The following is an 18,828-nucleotide window of genomic DNA, read 5'->3' on the forward strand; positions in this document are numbered from 1 at the left end:
ATTGTCTGATGATATCTTCAATACCCACTACAACAAATCACAATTCATTCTGACGTTCATTTTCAGATTATACTGAGCAGAGCTTTCACTGCCTCATCAATTACCATGCGGTTTCCTCTGCAATTAATTAACCATTCACTGGTTAAAGAACGGAGTGTCTTTTCTGCACCAGAGCAGCAGTTGAATTACCATCATCGCTTGCTTGATCAGATCCTGAGTAATGAGCTTTGGAGAATGAGTTGAGGAAATAAGAACATCTCAAGTGTCGGTTTGCCATCATTGTTTAATAAAGGTAGTAAAGTAGCCCCCTAAGCCAAGGAGCTTGATTACACTTTCAGTCAGAGCTAGTGTTTAAGCTACTTATCAGATTGGCCTTAGAGCTTCATGAAAAATCCAAGGAAAAAAGACTTCTGATGCAACCTCTCCATGATGAAAAGAACATTACAGGAAAACTGTCAAATCAACAGACCCATCAGTCCATACCCAACATAGTTCATTCAATACTTTCACTTAACTGTTGTAAGCTCCATGATCATTTTTCTAACCTAACCAAACACTTGCTCAACTGATGTGCTGTGCTGATGTGGAGTACATTTTTAACTCTTGCAATTTTGCTGGGTGGATTTAAACATGAAACCAAAGAAAGAGAATGCATGACAAAAATACAATATATTGCTTTTTTGCCTTTTCTTTGTTTATTTCTGCAGTACTTTGCTTTGTTTTTCAATCACAAGTTGCAGTAGTTGCTTTCTCTGTTTGACTGTGTTCGTTGAGTTATACTGTGCATGCTGTTTACGTATATCCAGTGTTTCCCATACATTGATTTATTTGTGGCGGCAGTCTGGGGGTTCCAGGTGAACTCATGGAAGATATTATTATATGCTGCCTGTGTGGTACTGCCATGCTTCGGAGCGAGCTGTGGATCCAGGAGGCCGATGTTTTCTCCAGATTACATGCAAATCACGCTCTCCCTGCCCCCTCCCTTTAAAACCCTCAACAATAACAGAAATTAAATTTGAGACTGAAAAAAAGTTTGGACTGACAATGAAAAGAGAGTGACATGAAGAAAAAATTAGAAGATTGTCATTGAAAAAACCCATCTGAAATAAATAATAATATATATATATATCTACTGTATATTTTCTAAAAATAGCAATCACCAGAAATAGACTCTAATTCTGTGGGAAACACGTATATATTTAACAGTCGATTTGATACGTTCCACCACTGGTTGTTACTGATAGTGATCAGTCAGTTTGGTTATTTATCCACATACCATTACTTGAATTGCTCCTATTTGGCTGACATATATGGTTATCAAGCTGCCAGCTTGCTGTGGCTCATAGTGCAGCACTGAATGAGTCTGTGCTGTGCGAATAATTGAAATCCTGGTGGTATTTTCAAAGTTGCACTCACAAACTTTGTCTGAGATTATGGTTTCTCTATTAAAGCTCATTCTCTGCGCCTCTACAGTTAAGAACCATTCTTTCTGAGTCAGATTGTTGCTGTTTTCTCTGTAAGGCATTATTTTGGGATCCTGAAACATTGGCATTATAATCATCAGTGCATTCCATTGCGGTCGGCTTGGCTAATGTTTTGGGGAACAATGGGCAATTGCAGGCAATTACTACAATGTGATTCGTATCCACACTCCTAAATAATCATTTTAATGTGCTAAATAACTGTGTGTGTGCTTTTGATGAGTTGGGCGACTGGGGGCATTCAGATTATGGTGCACTAGATCAGTGAAGCAGTGGCAAATCACTACAGAGATGTTATACTTCAGAGAGAGCTGCACTACACTTACATGTTCTTGACATAAGACTTCTTGATGAGGCCTTGATGTCTGCATACTGTATGCTGTGTTTGTCTTTGTTCTGTCTGACTCATTTTAAAAAATCTGAGTCTCTATTTCATCAGTCTAAACTGAAGACTGAAAAACTGTAGCACTCAGTTTTGGGTGTTACCAGCTGCAAATATAGGGCTAATTAGTAATGGGTATTTGTATTTTGGTTGGATGGTCCCAAAGATATAACATAAATGTGTTGTTGTTGGGATCCAGTGATCTAAAAAGCATAGGATGTAGTTCCGTTGCTTGTGGTTGGAGTTTTACTGCGTAACTTATGTGTCCTTCCTCTGTCATGTTTTTCTGCATTTTCTCTGTTTTCCCAAAAAGTGTAAAGCTCATTTCCCATTAAATTTGGTATATGTCACTGCCTTCTCTGCTGTTGGCCTTGTGAGGGTGTAGACAGCCATGTCCATGAAGCATAGTGTGGCCAGCTGTTTCTTTGCACTGGCCTGCAAGGAGCGTCATAGGACGCAGTAAGCCCAGACTCACTTTCCTGCCACAGGGAAAGAAGGCTGATAGGGCCACTGACAATAGATGGTGCTGTAAGCCTCATTTTCCAGTTTCACATGTAGATAATGCAGGCAGAATAAAGTTTTTTTAGGCAATTTACTGAGAAGGCGTAGCATGGTTACAAACTGAAACAGACATCTGGCAGAAAGGGCCTGAGTGCAACATGGCAACATTAATGATCTGTTAAACATCTAGGGTCAACAGTTTTCTATTTATAGTAGAGAGCTAAGGACTAAATTAAGAGCAGTTGTGCAGGAACAGTCAGTCAGGTGACTGGAGGTTGTGGGAACCAGGTTGACTAATAAACAGGTGAGGTGGGAAAGAGAGTCCATGCCTGTACCACCATTACACAAACAAAACATGTTACCATGTGATTTAACCTAGTCAGGCATGATGCAGCCTTTAATATTGATTGGAACACAGTAGGCACTGCATTCATTAATTAAAAGGCACATGGTCGATAAAGGGCAGACACAAAGACAGAGGTGAGCTAAAAAGAAAACAAAGAGACAACTGGCTCCCAAATGACATACAGAGCACAGCAAGTTAGAAACACAGTCCAGTTATCCAGTGGAGGAATATATGTACCAAGGCACTGTGTTATTCTTTTCTTCTTTTTCTTTTTTCTTTTTAATACCTACATTTGTAGCTGCTTGACAATTTAGACCCATACAGAGAAAAAGGGAATGATAACACAAGATGATGCTCATCCATCAATCCATTCATTGGCAATACCCACTTACCTTTTAACTTGGAATTAAAGACACAATGATACTATATTGAGAAATAGACTGCCACAGGCAGTTTTGATAACCTAAAATATTAGATTTCTGCTATGCGAACTATGCAATCCCTCATATAGTGAATTATCCCTTTAGTTGGTGTTCTCATAAGACAAAAGCCACATCACTAAGTGCCCCTAGTGCTGGGGTTTTGATTCAATTCAATTCAATTCAATTTTATTAATAGTATCAATTCATAACAAGAGTTATCTCAAGACACTTTACAGATAGAGTAGGTCTAGACCACACTCTATAATTTACAAAGACCCAACAATTCCAGAAATTCCCCCAAGAAAAAGCATTCAGTGCGACAGTGGCAAGGAAAAACTCCCTTTTAGGAAGAAACCTCGGACAGACCCAGGCTCTTGGTAGGCGGTGTCTGACGGTGCCGGTTGGGGGTGTGATGAACAGTGGCAGTAATAGTCACAATAAAGATAATGGATCAGTGACTAGAAATAGTAGCTGTAGTAGTTCATGGTATAGCAGGGCACTGCAGGGCATCACAGGACGTAGCAGGACGCAGCAGGGTGTAGCAGGGTGTAGCAGGACGTAGCAGGGCACTGCAGAGCACTGCAAAGCGTAGCAGGTGTAACGGCATAGCAGGGCGCGCAGCAGGACCACGGCGACAGGCTGCAACCATGATTTAGGGGCCACCCTAATCCAAGGAAACATGCTGGGCGAAAACAGGTGTTTACAGGTGTTGAGCATAATACCATTAAGCCTGGGTGTGTGATCTTTTTGATCTAGTGAAGATAAAGGCCCTAGCTGATAGTAGAAATTGTCAAACAATCTGATTTGAGGCAAATAAAAAAATTTTAAATAAGGGACAAGAGGATCACCAATTAGATAAACCAGGTGGGAAAGAAACAATGAAGAATACATAAATTTATGCTTAAAGTCGTTGATGGAGATAAGCTGCAGTGACCAGAAAGATGGCTAATGTGCTTTCTGTGCCATCACTTGTGCCCTGTTGCTGCTGCCTCTGGCTGTGTGTTTGAAACTCCACACATTGCAACACTGAGCTTCAAATAGAGGTCCTGTGAGGTTAGAGAAAGCAGTGACATATTTTAATGGTCCCTTGCACGCATATACATACACTGCAGACAGACACATACACACACGCACTTTCTAAGAACCTGGGTACACCACTTTAATTCCAGGAACAAGCAGCCTCATAGATGAATTATTTAGTTTGCAGTATCTAGTGGAATGTGTACTAGCAGAATGCTACTAAAATAGACACAATGTGAGGATATTTTAACTGGGGTCAGCTCTGCTCGCTTTGCTTGTACCTGGACGTGCTCAGGACATTTCTTTAATTAATATTTTCTTCATAAACAAGAATGTACGGCTAACACTACACATTACTACAAACTTATACTAACACCCCTAATAACCTCACTTCACATAAAAAGACAGTAAAACCACAACAAGAATGTCCTCCAAATTAAACAACAGAATATGTTGTTAGGTAAGGGGACCTTCATCGTCATGGTGTAAGCTTGTTGTTAGCTGTGTAGTCCACCCTCTCTTAACATAGCGGTAAGTTAGCTACCTAGCTCACATTAATGTTAATGTAGAAACAAAAGCCGCGGGCAGCGCTTCGAAGTGCTGGGACAAAGCGATCGACAGCACCCAGCTAGTGCTTTTCTGACAGAACACAGGCCCTTAGGTTGCAAAGATTGTGGCAATGCATAAAGATAACCCAACATGGACTGCCAGTTTAAAAAGGGAACTGGACAGCTGTCTCCCGTATTAAAGTCAGGCATTTGTGACTTGAATGTAAACATATGTCGTTTTGGGGCACTTGCTGAAACGACTGATGCTACCATTCTTCTTGGGAGGACTTTCTTTAAAATTGACAAATCCAGCTACATTGGTCAGCTTGCTCTTTTTCTGGATTCTTACCCAGCAGTCCAAGTGAATGCTGCCGATCTTGGGAGTATTTATACTCTTTTATTGTAGATGGATGTGTGCAATGTGCATATAATCTAAATGTAACATTTTGGTGACATAGTGTGGACATTAAAGTTCCAAGACTAATTGGTCCCTAGTAAAAATATCAGTATACCTTTTTGTTCACTTTTAAGGATGTCCATTTTTGGAGGAATTAAACGTAAGCAGCTCAAACTTCCTTTTACCCAAGTACCAATGATTTGAGGCGTTCGCAAGTCTTTTGCAAATAATTTGAATGTTTGGTGACTACAACACAGTTGTGAAAAATCTATTCATGTGTTTGTGTGTGCTACAGAGCAGTCTGCACTACCACCAGTTTAATAGGAAGCTATCATCATTCACCTTATCAGAAAAGGAAACTCTTAATTGCCTGTCCCTCCCTGTATCCCACCTTCTCTGTTCCTGTCCTCCTAAACCTTATTTACTGTCAACATCCTGTCTAAACAAGGAGAAACAATGGCTACTGAGAATAGAAGGTGTGCTGACGTTGTGAATGTGTCAGTAGAGTTATGGGACAGGTGGTTGGAGAGATTCTGCATGAGAAGTGGAGCAGCTGGGCATGCCACACTATAATGTGATCACAATGTATCAGGATGCATTGTTCACTCTGATTGGTGATGGATTGTGTATATGATAATGGTAAGTGACATGAATCAATCATTAGCTTTTTTCAAAATTACACTGATTCCCCCAAGGCGTTTGCTACAGAACATCCATCTTAACAAGTAATTCAGTGTCATATTCAGCGTTCAGTCTTGTGTTACTAGGGAAACAATTGTACATGTCTTAAACTGGAATTATGCTTCTATTGAGATAGACAATTAGATATAAACATGCTTGCAAACTTAAGAAGACTGTTATCCAAAGGTTGCAAAGGTTCGGCATAGTACTACAAAAGTAATCTTCTAGCAGAGCATAGGAAAATAAATTACTCTTCAAGGCATTTTATATCCTTACCCAGTCATTTTCCGAAACCATTCTTTCTTTCATGGTTGTTTCACAAATGTAATACTGTCACCGGGGTGTAATTGATTTCCTGATTTCTTTTTTTTCCTCTACATTGTAGTTTGCTAAAGTGACACTGCTTCTTACACGCATATTATATTATACCCCCAATCCGTGCGAGAAACACACATGCGTTCATCCTGTGAATTTTCACAAATGCACACACAAATTATTGTAGCACTCTTATTCTGTTGGGGGTTGGGAACAAATGCATTTGCAGTGGCTCTATAGACACTGTCAAAGCCACAGTGTATCAAAGGGCAGCCCTGTTCTTGTGAAGACTGCAGAGTAAATACATCATATCAAGAGTTATTGAACATAACACACACCCACACAAATGTAGGTCCATACACTTATACAGTATGTGGGTGTGTATGCATGTATGCACAGATACGCCGTGTAAGGACTAAAATAACAGGTAGTCCCTGGTTGCTATAGGAACTTCAGCAGTTCACAACTATTAGTAATCTCTTTAATGATGAAGTGGCCCTCTGTGTTAAGGTGTGTGTGTGTGTGTGTGTGTGTGTGTGTGTGTGTGTGTGTGTGTGTGTGTGTGTGTGTGTGTGTGTGTGTGTGTGTGAGTGAACCCAATTGACCCACACGGCTGTTTGGTTCTCCTGAGAAACAGCAGAGGAAAAGAGTTTGCAGAAGGGCACACAATTAATGACATTAATGTCTCACATAAAGATATTTTACATCAAATATCCACCCACCTTTAATGATTTTGAATGTGTTTGAAAGACCTGAACAGCTATTGATATTGGATAGTGACTTCGTAAATAGATAGTTTAGTGCTTCAGCATGGCATTGGAACGTCATCTAACACATCAGAGGTCTGAGTGCATGTGTATTTACAGTATGTGTGTCTACCATGATTTTGTAAGTACGGGTGCGTGTGTGTGTGTGTGTGTGTGTGTGTGTGTGTGTGTGTGTGTGTGTGTGTGTGTGTGTGTGTGTGTGTGTGTGTGTGTGTGTGTGTGTGTGTCTGCGTGGTACTGCCTTTTCTGTATTTTAACACCCACCCAATGAGACAGGTACACACACCATCAAAATCCATTCCATAAAACACCATCTTTCTTTTGAGAGATTCAATAAAGCATCACATATCTTTAACACAAGGACAACATTTCCATGGTGGACCTGGGCCTGGTTTTTCTATCAAGGGTAATCACGGACATCTTCGACTTAACCCACGAGGGCAAGCATGTCCATGCTTTTGTATTTTTTACATCATTACGTCATTTTTCAAAGAACTACTTTTAGCGCTATTTTGTTATATTTTTTTCCCTATCTCTGCTGATCGAAAATGATCTTTGCCTTAGTGTTCATGTCTCACTGTATTGTTTTACTAAACAAACATAAATGGTGCCCTGGTGGTGATTATTCTAGGTGAGGTGTGTAATGCACAAGCATTCGCACACAGTTGCTTTGTATTCACACACGTGTACATACACAGTTTATGTTAGCTATTGTAGGCTCAGAGGTCATGGACATGCTCTCATAGTAAAATATCACTGTCTAAATGCCTGTAAAGATCATGTGAGTTAAGTCTGGTTGTGTGTATGTGTGTTTGAAAAGGTGCTGTAAAACCATCTGCAGCTGTTGTGACGTAAGCCTCACTACTGTACATATTTATATCCATGTTTTTCTCATTCACTTTGCAGTCGACTTTCTGCAGTTTACCTGACTTCAGTGTCATGAATATGCTCACCAGTTTCTATTATCAGGGTAAGGGAATGGGGAAAGCCGATTTCTCCAGCTAGATTCTCCCAGAAATCCAGTTTCCTGTCCTGTTGATGTCCGATTAAGTCATTTAAGGTGTGTGCGTGCCAGGCCATACTTGGCGTTTCATTCAGTCCTATATGATCCACAGTCACATTTTTAATGAAAGAGGGCTGCACGACTAGGCCTTAAATATCAGAATTATTTGTCATGTATGCTGCACAGCACTTTGGATCAAATGTATTGAATTGAGATTATTTAAACTGCACAAAAATGGCTTTCACTTCGATGTTAACGATGTTAATAGACATATGATATGAATAAAACCTGCTCTAGATAATTAAATCTTATAATCAAAATTATAATACTAACACATTAAGTGCACAGCAGTAACTGGAGTATGGTCTTACCCCATTTAAGTGAATAACTGAGTTATGACAGTTCTCCCCATATACAAGAGCGGGGAAGAATAGGAAGAGTGTCGGGAGTAACTCTCTCCGGTGCAGTCGGTGGCGTTCTGCCAATGTACAACCAGTGGCATAGGCAGAAATTGTATTTTGGGTGAGCCAGTACAAAAGTGAGTCGGCCATTTTTTCCCAAAAAAAAGACTTAGACAAACTGAAAAAAGCAACACCTTTACTTTGCAACATACTGCATTACAAAGGCAATAATAGCAAAACACTGTATATACTGTACAGCATGCTTAACAAAGTCTATAAAGGCTGTACACAACATCATAGACAAAACCTGTCTATCATATCCTATTCAGGCTAAAAATATATTTGCACTGGCAGAACCAGCAGCATCAGCTTTACTGTTAATAATTAACCATTTTACTAAACATAAACCCAAACAGCAGAGAAGGTGTTAACATACTGCATGACATAGCATACATCAGACAGAAATCGCACATGTAACATATGCCTAGTCCGCTCACGAGCAGCAAAAGCGCTACCAGCTGTTTACACAAATCAGCAGTAAAAGAAAATCAAAGAATGAAAACTTCCAGCCGAGCATTGTTTGAATTTAGAAAGATATAAAAGAGTAGCCCGCACAGCGCCAAATCTTAGACAGTGTGCAGTGACAAGTGTCAAAGAAAACAAAATTGCAGCACTCACAGATAAGTTATCTTTTTATTTAATGTGGGCAAAAAATGAACGCATTTCAGTTAGAAGCCGTCATCAGCATTTATTACTTACTTACCTGTGAGCAGCGGATTCGGACAACGCTGTTTTGTTGTATCATAGCAACGGTTTGTATCGCCACTCAAAGCGGGTCAAAAACCACTGCAGCGGAGTGGGGAGGGGTAGACATAACCTATGGAGCATGGGGTTAAGGTATATACATGCAGAAATACCCCGGTTAATAAAGGAGTTATCTAGGTCCGTTAACCGGGTTATGGGAACTCCGATTTTATTTGGGGTAAAGTGTTTACATGGCGTCTGAGAAACCGTTGTTGCTTTGACCCGAATTTACTCATTTTTTTAAACTGCATGAAAACACACTGATTGTCAGTTATCTGATTAATTTCACAACTTTTCTCTGGCCATTTATCTTAAATTGGGTAGATTAAGTGACGTATAAGTACAAAATAACATACAATTTTAGATGATTTATTTGATTTTTTTAAGTATTTAAAATAGAAATAGACAAAGAAAGTGTGATCATATTGAGCTTTTCCCCTTTTCTGAAGGAGGAAACTGCTCTGATTTATCAACCTGCCAAACAAACTGAAACTATGAGGAACCTCATAGTTCCTGTGAGGGTGTGAAATGTATTAATCTGCCAAACCAACTGTAAAACTATGAGGAACCTCATAGTTCCTATAGATGTCAAGAGTCAGATGCCAAATCATAAGGAAGAAACCAAACACAAAGCTTCATGTGTTTCATTTAACAGTAACAGATTTTTATATTTAGAGTTCAGGGATACACACAATGAGTTTTAGTGATTAATACCAAATGTAAACACAAGTTTTGATTGTTTACAAGACAACTCCACAGGACACCTTTTAAAGTGGTATTCTTAATTGAATATTCTCCTGACTTACCCTTTGGTGGACTTCCCCTTGTGATTTTGTTTGTTGCCAATAATAATTTTAGGTATGCGGAAGGTTGGGGGTAACACAGCCAACCTTGATAAGTCTTATCTTTATTGAAAACTAACTGCAGAGACCAAGAGAGCTTTGACAGCAAACTTAATCCTTTTCTGATTCTGATTCATCCATACAAACCGAACGATATGTACTTCAAAATTATACTTATTCTCTCAGGAGCAGTTTTTATCTACGCACAAAGTAAGTATGGCTATTACCTTAACTGTTAGTTTTTTTTGCATTTTAAAAAAAGAATTGGAACCAAATTACATGTTTACAACTTTTTTGGAAATCTTTTTATGAATGTATGAATGTTTTTATGAACAGTTAATGAACTGATGTATGGGTTGTTACATATTCCTAGGACGTCATGAGTTATGTCAAAGCTATGGGTGCTTTGACTCAAGTGATACTCAACTCACTGTGACACTCGATGGTGATGAAGTCTACTATGCTGACTTTAAAAAAGGGCTTCTTGTTTGGGATAGTAAAATCCCTACAACAGTCCATGTTCCCCTTGCTTACGAAATTGCATTACATTACCGAGCTGTGTGCAAAGGGGAATTGAAGAGATATAAACCAGACAAGTATGCTACAACAAAGACTAAAGGTAAGTGATTTAACATGTTGGTATGTTACTTTCACCGTCAAGTTTTGGTGAAGATACTGTATCCATTTAGCAATGTTTTATTTAGTTTTATTTAGTACAAAAGTAAAGACTATTGAAAGTGCACTGTATTGTGTCAGAGCCACCAGAAATTATCATCTACCCCAGAGATGAAGTGATAGAAGAGGAAGAGAATACCCTCATCTGCTTCATCAACCATTTCTTCCCTCCCTCCATCAACATAAAGTGGACCAAGAATGACATAGACATAACAGTGGAAGATCCTTTCGACAAATGCATAAACAATCCTGATGGAACATTTCATGTTTTCTCCTACCTAAACTTTGTCCCAAAGGAAGGAGACATCTACGGCTGCACTGTGGAACATGCGTCGCTGGAGAAGCCTCAGACCAAGTTTTGGGGTGAGGACAAAAACGCTTAATATAGTACAGTATAATATTATCCTATAATATAGTATAGTAATATAGTATGTTATAATACTCTCTTGAGTGGTTTGATGTAAGAATTAGTCAATACTGAAGTCACTTCTTAACTTCTGAATATTTTTCTCTTGTCCTCCCCAGAGGCTGACATAAATCAGACTAGTATTAGTCCAGATATCTTTTGTGGACTTGGCCTATTCCTTGGACTTCTTGGAGTTGCTGCAGGAACATTTTTTTTTGTGAAAGGAAAATTAATATCTTAGATGTTAAGACGTATACCATACACAGCGCTGTGATCACTTTGTCTCTGGTTGGTTTCCAGCCAGCGACATTTGTTTCATGTCATCCCCACTTTCTCTCTTCTTTCCTGACACCTCTCATCTACTATTGAGTAAAGGCAAAATGCCCAAATATTTAAAAAAAAAAAAGGAAACATCTGTAATTCACTGAATGATCTTTCTTTATCACTGTGTTCTCTTCTATTATGTCAGTGTGTCAAAATACATAACAGCTTTGTTTTTTTTATTTGTTGTCACTTGTTTTTTTCTACCATTTATAACTCATAATATGCATCTGATTGTCACTGAGTCATTGAGCTATTGTAAATATCTGTATATGACATGTATTAGCCTTAAATAAACACCCTATAATGAAGATTGAAAACTTCTCTTCCACCTCAACTAGCATTTGCTGTGAGGTCCCACAAGGCTTTGGGTCATATCCTGGAGTCTACAGTATATGCATTATTAACTTATCTTGGTCAAATCATTCACAAACATTTACTTTAATTGTATGTAGGTCTACAACACACTGCTTTGCTTGATAACATATAATATACAGTATGTAAGGTCACCCAAATTAAAGCTTCTAGAGAAACATAATCCACCACAGTGTTGCAGTAATTTAAGGCTGCTAAAGGTTTTTGGCATATCAGACTGCTATGATCAACAAGCAAGCATGAATGTTAGGACAATATAAATGAAGACATTTTGGTCTATTATCTTAGGCACATCTACTTTTGGAAGGCATGTCATTTCCTCTTGCTAAAGGGGCAGTTATTCCTGTTTGGTCCAATTCCTTTAAATAACCTTCACCAACAGTTTTGTTCAGCTGCCACATTTGTTAAGCCATTGCCAAGAACTTGGTTGTTTTGACACAATTGCTTTGCCACCTTAGATCACTTTCCAAAATCAAGCCCTTTCCCTCCTTCTATGATCTTGAGAAAATGATTCTTAGTTTTAATATATGTTTCTACTGCTTTGATGATTGTGGAATGTCTTGTGGTGTGTTGTGTAGTGCAGTTGAAAGATCCTTCAAACAAAGACCTACTATACTAAACCAAGAACAGCTCTTTGATAAATCACAAATCAAACATAGAATAACAATTAGTTATATTAATCAGGAATACTAATAATCAGTAAGAATCACTATCATTATTGTGATGGACAGAGGGAGTTTCACCTGAGCAACAAAAGGGCGTGTGCATTCGGGAGTGTCTGTGAACATATAAATTCTGCACATCAGAACAGTTTTGTTCCTGTAGTTTCCTACTCGCTGTAAAAACATGGACATTCATAATTATCTTTTTTTCGTGGTTTTCTCTCTTTTCAATCCAGGTGAGTTACATTACTCTTCTACTTGTAGCCTATCAGTAAAATGTCAAGTTTAAGTGATAAAATAACGATCAATTCAACATTAATGCATTTCTCTCCTTTTATTACAGTATTCACAGATGAAGATTATGCACAAGTCACAGCATGTTGTACTTTCAAAGGTCCGGGTTTTAAAGATACAGAATATATCCTAGCGGGCCTTTCTAACAAGAAATTAATACAGCAGTACAACAGCACAAGAGGCAACTGGACAGGATTCACAGCCTATTCAATTGAATTCCTAAAAAATTGGAACGCAGACCCTTTTGATGCAATGGAGAGAGCATTTGAAAAGAACATATTGTGTACTAACAACATAAAAAATATCCAACAATTGGGTAAGAGCATTAATCAAATGTACAAAATGAATTTTTGAGGTGCTGTGGAGTGGACATGCACATACACTATTTTGACTTGTTAAAGCAGGAAAAGGCACAGGAGGAATGAATTACATTAATGATGGCTTTGATACTGTGCATGCTCACCCACTGACTTACTGGGACCCTCAATGGAATGGAGCCAATGTTAAATGTTATTTACACCTGTGTTTTTGCTGGTCCACAAGTCAAAATGTCATTAAAGGGTCTATTACATGTGAGGATTTGAGTATTCACAATACAATACATTACAATACTAACTGAATATTTTGCTCATGGACCCTATTGTTCATGTTCATGTTCATTTACAACATACTCATCTGTGATACATGACCCTATTTATATCCGAGGAAAAAGATTCTATGCAGAAACAGAAAAGGTGTACTGATGTTTTTTTTGCTAGTAGAAAATATAAAACGCTGGGTGCCTGGCTAGCTCACCTGGTAGAGCGGGCGCCCATATGCAGAGGCTCAGTCCTCAACTTTAAAAAAAAAAAAATATATATATATATATAAAACATTGATTTGCTATTTTCAGGTAATTTTACCTCTGTACCCACCATCAAGCTGAATTCAGTGAAACACCCGTCAATGCTTGTGTGCAGTGCGTATAACTTTTATCCAAAACAAATCCGACTGACGTGGTTGCGCAACGGGCAGGAAGTGACCTCATCGGTCAGTTTTTCTGAAGTGATGTCTGATGGGGACTGGTACTATCAGATTCATTCCTACCTAGAGCCCATCCCGACTCCAGGAGAAAAAATTACCTGCATGGTGGAACACTTCACCCTCTCTAAACCAGCACTTCAGGTCTGGGGTCAGTATGCCACTTTGATGCAAATTGCTAACTGCACGCTAATACAATGTAAGCTGTATAAATGAAAGCGTCTATTTTTCTAACTATTTTAGACCCCTCCCTTCCTGTGCCAGAACGGATTAAAATTGCCGTGGGACTGTCTGGTCTCATACTTGGTTTTGTTATGTTGAGCTCTGGATTCATCTACTACAAGAACAAGTCTAAAGCACACATCATTCTCTGTCAAGGTGAAGACATTAAATAAAAGATTTGATATAATATTATTAGTTGTTACTTAATTATATATTTACAACAGCAATACATAATTGTTATTATGCTTTTTCTTTTTGCATTTGTAACAGGAAGAGTTTTGGTTCCGCTGGAGGACGCCCCTGAAGTTGAAGCAACTTAGCAGTCAGAGCAAACAGTAGTATTGTTGACACATTTCATCCAAGATGGTCTCAATATGAAACTTAGTGTGTGTCTCAAGTCATAGTCACTATTGGGTGATGGCTAGGGTGGTGTGTGGTGCTCTTCAGCTTGTGGATGAAAGCCACTGACTACTAAACTGCAGTTTGCAGATAAACATTGTATGTTAGCGGCAGGAAGTACTTTACTGTAATTGTTGTCATATAGTATGTGTAAAGCCTTTGGGGTTGGATGGTGTAAATTCTGCTTGCAGCCAGTGAAAGCAGCTAGAGTTAGCAATGCTTGGAGATGCTTAAATCTACTTTATTATGTGAATGATTGGGTTGTTGCAGTGGTGTAGCGGGTATACTGTACTATATAAATATATGGACCAGAATGGACATATCAAAGTGGGGCATCTGGGTGTCCTCCCCCGGGGAAAGTCAAAGACTTCATTTCCTGTATTCTGATACACTTTAATGCACCAATTTACGGTGGAAATACCTGTATTTAGCCTATCGAAAGAAAACACAGATGAGAATTCAAAATATATCAAAAATATAATGGAAAGTATGTTGTTACATAAGTGGGTATATGGAAATCCTGGAGCTTTCTTAGTGGGTATACTGCATATACATGCGTATCACGTAGACTACACCACTGGGTTGTTGATACTCAGCGAGAAAAGCTTCTGATGGGTTGGCTTTAATGACTCGTGCCTGAGCATATGTTATGAGCTCCATGTCAGATTAGTTTTGGTAGGTGTTGTTAGATTTGGCCAATGGCCTCTGTTATGAGACCATCCTATAGACAGTCAACATGGGGTAAAAACTAATTCTAAATCACACTGACATTTGCAAGAAGGCAAATTACTTTAATTCCAGCCCTATATGTAATGAAATGGTTTAGTCAATATTTCAGTTTTTCAGCTGTTTAACAAACACAAATTTTCCCATAAGCCAGACACTGTTGCAGGTTAAATATCAGAAGTTTGACCAGTCAGGTTGAATATGAGAATGGACAAGGAGCGCCACCATATTCCGTATTTAGACAGTAAAGCTTCTAGCAAAAAAGGTTGGAAAGATGACAGTACTGTAGAAGCTGGGAAGGGATATCAAGGGTAAGGGTGAAAAAGTTACAGTGATGTATAATTGAAAAACATTTCTAATTGCATGTGCTGTAGTTGGATAGTAAACTTAATGTAACAGAAATTGTAAAAGAAACCCTTTTTAACTGTACGAACACTGCAAAAATAAATCATTTGGTGAAATCTGTTTGTGTTAATCGAATTGGTGTTGAATGACAAGGATTTTTCAAGTCGGTCGAGTGGTCAGTTGGTCTACCTCTTTGGTGCTCAATGAAATATCTCCACAACTATTGGATGGTTGTGGTGCAAAGATGATGAATCACTTCCAAACAGCACTTTTGGACTGAGATGACACAATCTCAGTCCAAACACACATTCCCATTCTGATTCTTCCACACCTCACAGTTTCTCAGCTCATCCCTCACCCTGTTTTTCCCAAGAACAGAAAAACCTCGTATTTGCAAATATGTAAGGTCCACAAGCTTCTCTTTTTGCACTTGCTTCTTCTTTTATGCTGATCATCTGCCTTGCCCTTAACCATCAACAGTGGGGATCCACAGCTTCCCCAAGTTACAGTAGGCTCCACCACATCAGAGGAAATATGAGTTAGTACAAAGTAGATGGAGAGGCTAATATTGTATGCAAGACCAAACCAAGATAGCACTTGTGGTCAATGGTTTTCTTTCTCCCTTGTTTTTTGTGCTCTTTTCTCTATAAATCTCAACAGGGCTGTAAAAAATACACTGTGCTTTCTCTATGCATAATAAATGAGGTGGTTTTCCCCAAGCAACCTGAAATTCAAGTTGTACCAAAACAGAGAGGACAAAAGGCTTATGTAACGAGAGAGTTGTTTATCAACCAACTGAACAATGCCGGGGGGGAAAATCACCTGCTTCTTGTTAAAGGCTCAAGAAGAATTTACTAAAAATATTGTGTACTGCTAGTAGAGTAAATGATTCTTAAGTTGTAGTCGGCTGCACATCAGTACAGCTCCACAGTCTACAGTTGAAACGGTTTATGTATGTTATGTTGGTGACACGGATGACATAAATTAAAAATCCGCAATGCTGCTAATGTATGTCACACCTCAGTATCCACCTGTGGGCTTTGCTTCTCCTTTGTTTTCCACAGGGGGGTTGATTGATCTCTCCCTGCTCCTGCTTTTTATTGACTTTAGCCTCTTTTACACAGAGTTACCACAATACTGCTGTAAAGAAGATCCTCCATTGCGCCAGCATTCTTTTTTACACGGAACCTAACTATCTAAAATCTGTGGTTTTAGATAGCATACCGATATTCCAGAAGCAAAAAAGGAGTGACGTGTAACTTAACAGCGTTGGCGTCTGGTTGTGTGTGTGTGTGCATGTAGTCCCGCCTTGCTAGCTGTCCCTTTTACACAGACATTTCCCCACATTCCGTGTTCGTGCCTTTTAAACAGAACCGCAAGATTCCCGCCTTGAACAGGCTGTGTCAAAGGAACTTTTGAATTAAGCTTTGCAGGGAGCGTGATTAAACAGAGATTGGATGGCAAAGTGACATTTATATTTACATGTCTTCTCAATTTAATTGCTCTATTCAGTATGTGAGTTGACTCAAAACATGTTGCAGACACCCTGGACATCACATTAGTTCCAAAAATTGTGCGTGTACCTGTAATCAATCAAGATTCTACTCCATACCTGCAAATCTCCAGGTCTAAGAGCTGAACCTGGGGTGACAGCGCCCCCTCTCTGTGGAACTCACTCCCTAACCAAATCAAAAATGCACCCACACTGTCATCATTCAAAAAGGCCCTCAAAACCAACCTCTTTAAACTTACCTTCCCCAGCTAACCCCCCTCTTGCAATCTTTTTTATTGTCGTTATTAAATGTCTACGTTTTTATTTGTATTCTATATAGTCCCTGTAAAGGGCTTTGAGGACTTCAGAAATATAAATTTGGCAACATTCATTAATTTGAGTTGTGACTCACGGCACACCTCTTGATCTCTGCTTGTGTCTCTGACTCTTCTCTCTTACTAGTTCACTTTGTGTAACCTCGGTGTCTTCAGAGTTTTTGGGATGTGGGACTCTCATCCTTTTCTCAATAAATCATCCCATCTTTCAGTCCTTCTCATCAGTAAAGGCTGATTTATATTTATGCGTAAAAATCTATGCCATTGCTATGCACGTAGGTACATGAAGACACAAACCTACGGCGGAGCCTACGCCATAGCCTGACGTGCACCTCTCGAAAAATTTAACTACACGTCGCAGCGATGCACGCCGCTCGGCCGTGGCTTGGTAGCGTTGCATTTCCCCCGACTCATTTCCTGGTTCTCCTTCTCCATAAACAACATGAAATCAAGTAGAGGGTTAACTTTTCCTGCTAAAGATTTCCCACCGTGGTCAGAAAGCACAGGGGAGACACTTTGTTTCTCTCACTATGACTCTAGAGTCGGTACTCGCTCCGAAGCTAATCACCGTCACTGTCTCTCTCTACCTCGCTATACCACACACTCCCCACACACACACGTGCCGGCTCGATGCACACAGCAGCGCACAAGTATAAACACCAGGCCACTTACGTAGGCTATGGCGAAAGCTCTGCGTGGAGCCTCCGCAGAACCATAAAACAGGCTTAACACTCCCTGCGCTTTAGGATCACAGTATATTAAAGCAGCCATATTATGCTCATTTTCAGGTTCATAATTGTATTTTAAGGTTGTATCAGAATAGGTTTACATGGTTTAATTTTCAAAAAACACCATATTTTTGTTATACTGCAGTGCTCTCTCTCACTGCTGCAGATCCTCTTTTCACCTGGTCTCTGTTTTAGCTACAGAGTGAGACCTCTTTTCTTCTTCTTCTTCTGTACTATCTTTGATTGCACTGCACATGCCCAGTAGCTCAGATGTAGATCATGTCAGCTAGCTAGCTCCATAGACAGTAAAAGAAAGGCTGTTTCTACAACTTCGGTCAGTTACAAGGCAGGATTAGCTGGGAGACTTCTAAATGAGGGCGCACATGGAAGTAGTTATTTTGTAGATTATGGTGAACTTGTGTGTATTGTAGCAGTGCTTTGCTACTGAGAACGAGGTAGCATGCTAGCGTTAGCATGCTAGCGTTAGCATTAGCGTTAGCATGCTAACGCTACGAGCTAATGGTTGCGGTCAGCCTGCTTGTTTCGGCTTGTGACGTCACAAGCCTTGCCGGTTTTGAACAGCTCACCCAGAGACTGAAGGCAGGACACATTCAGAAACCGTATCTCACTCTAAACAGCATGGATGGATTTTTTTCAAAGTTTGTATGTGTGTGGAAGCACCAGAGACACAACATAACACCCCAAATCCCAGAAAAAGTGATTTTTTCATAATATGGGAACTTTAAGTGAACCTGCATCATAGGGTGTCAGCAGTTAAACACCAGACAAACACCAGATGCCAAGAAAAGGCACTTGCTTTTTCTGCTCTTTGTTGATTGAACATGTACTTTTAAGAAAAACAAGTCTTGAGCCAAACTAGTGAGCTAAATGCTATCATCAGTACAATAACATGCTTAC

The 18,828-nt window shown here is 39.3% G+C and overlaps 3 protein-coding genes across 5 annotated transcripts in view; all 3 read left to right on the plus strand.

The window, feature by feature from the left end:
• Window positions 1-18,828, plus strand: part of pitpnc1a (phosphatidylinositol transfer protein cytoplasmic 1a) — a 48,986-nt gene that overhangs the window by 5,766 nt on the left and 24,392 nt on the right. The gene's annotated exons all lie outside the window — the stretch shown is intronic.
• LOC116059402 (H-2 class II histocompatibility antigen, A-Q alpha chain-like) lies at window positions 9,919-11,635 on the plus strand. The gene is made up of 4 exons (XM_031312445.2): window positions 9,919-10,120; window positions 10,284-10,529; window positions 10,667-10,948; window positions 11,111-11,635. Exons 1-4 carry the CDS (start codon window positions 10,066-10,068, stop codon window positions 11,230-11,232), a joined length of 705 nt encoding a protein of 234 aa, XP_031168305.1. The 5' UTR covers window positions 9,919-10,065; the 3' UTR covers window positions 11,233-11,635.
• On the plus strand, window positions 12,477-14,288 carry LOC116059401 (class II histocompatibility antigen, B-L beta chain-like). 2 transcript variants are annotated; one of them, XM_031312443.1, is made up of 5 exons: window positions 12,477-12,585; window positions 12,693-12,959; window positions 13,536-13,814; window positions 13,907-14,041; window positions 14,144-14,288. In XM_031312443.1, the coding sequence occupies exons 1-5, from the start codon at window positions 12,534-12,536 to the stop codon at window positions 14,203-14,205; spliced, it is 795 nt and encodes a 264-aa protein (XP_031168303.1). In that variant the 5' UTR covers window positions 12,477-12,533; the 3' UTR covers window positions 14,206-14,288. The 2 variants fall into 2 exon arrangements, with proteins under 2 accessions (XP_031168303.1, XP_035852888.1); XM_035996995.1 differs by having other exon boundaries at window positions 14,156-14,288.

This window comes from Sander lucioperca, chromosome 21 (genome assembly GCF_008315115.2).
Source record: "Sander lucioperca isolate FBNREF2018 chromosome 21, SLUC_FBN_1.2, whole genome shotgun sequence".
NCBI lineage: Eukaryota > Metazoa > Chordata > Actinopteri > Perciformes > Percidae > Sander > Sander lucioperca.

Bases quoted from the DNA above. Each gene is read 5' to 3' on its own strand.
- LOC116059402 (XM_031312445.2), top strand. From the start codon at position 10,066: ATGTACTTCAAAATTATACTTATTCTCTCAGGAGCAGTTTTTATCTAC. The intron at 10,121-10,283 runs GTAAGTATGGCT...ACATATTCCTAG, and splicing joins AGTTTTTATCTACGCACAAA to GACGTCATGAGTTATGTCAA. The intron at 10,530-10,666 runs GTAAGTGATTTA...GTATTGTGTCAG, and splicing joins TGCTACAACAAAGACTAAAG to AGCCACCAGAAATTATCATC.
- LOC116059401 (XM_031312443.1), top strand. From the start codon at position 12,534: ATGGACATTCATAATTATCTTTTTTTCGTGGTTTTCTCTCTTTTCAAT. The intron at 12,960-13,535 runs GTAAGAGCATTA...TGCTATTTTCAG, and splicing joins AAAAAATATCCAACAATTGG to GTAATTTTACCTCTGTACCC. The intron at 13,815-13,906 runs GTCAGTATGCCA...TAACTATTTTAG, and splicing joins ACCAGCACTTCAGGTCTGGG to ACCCCTCCCTTCCTGTGCCA.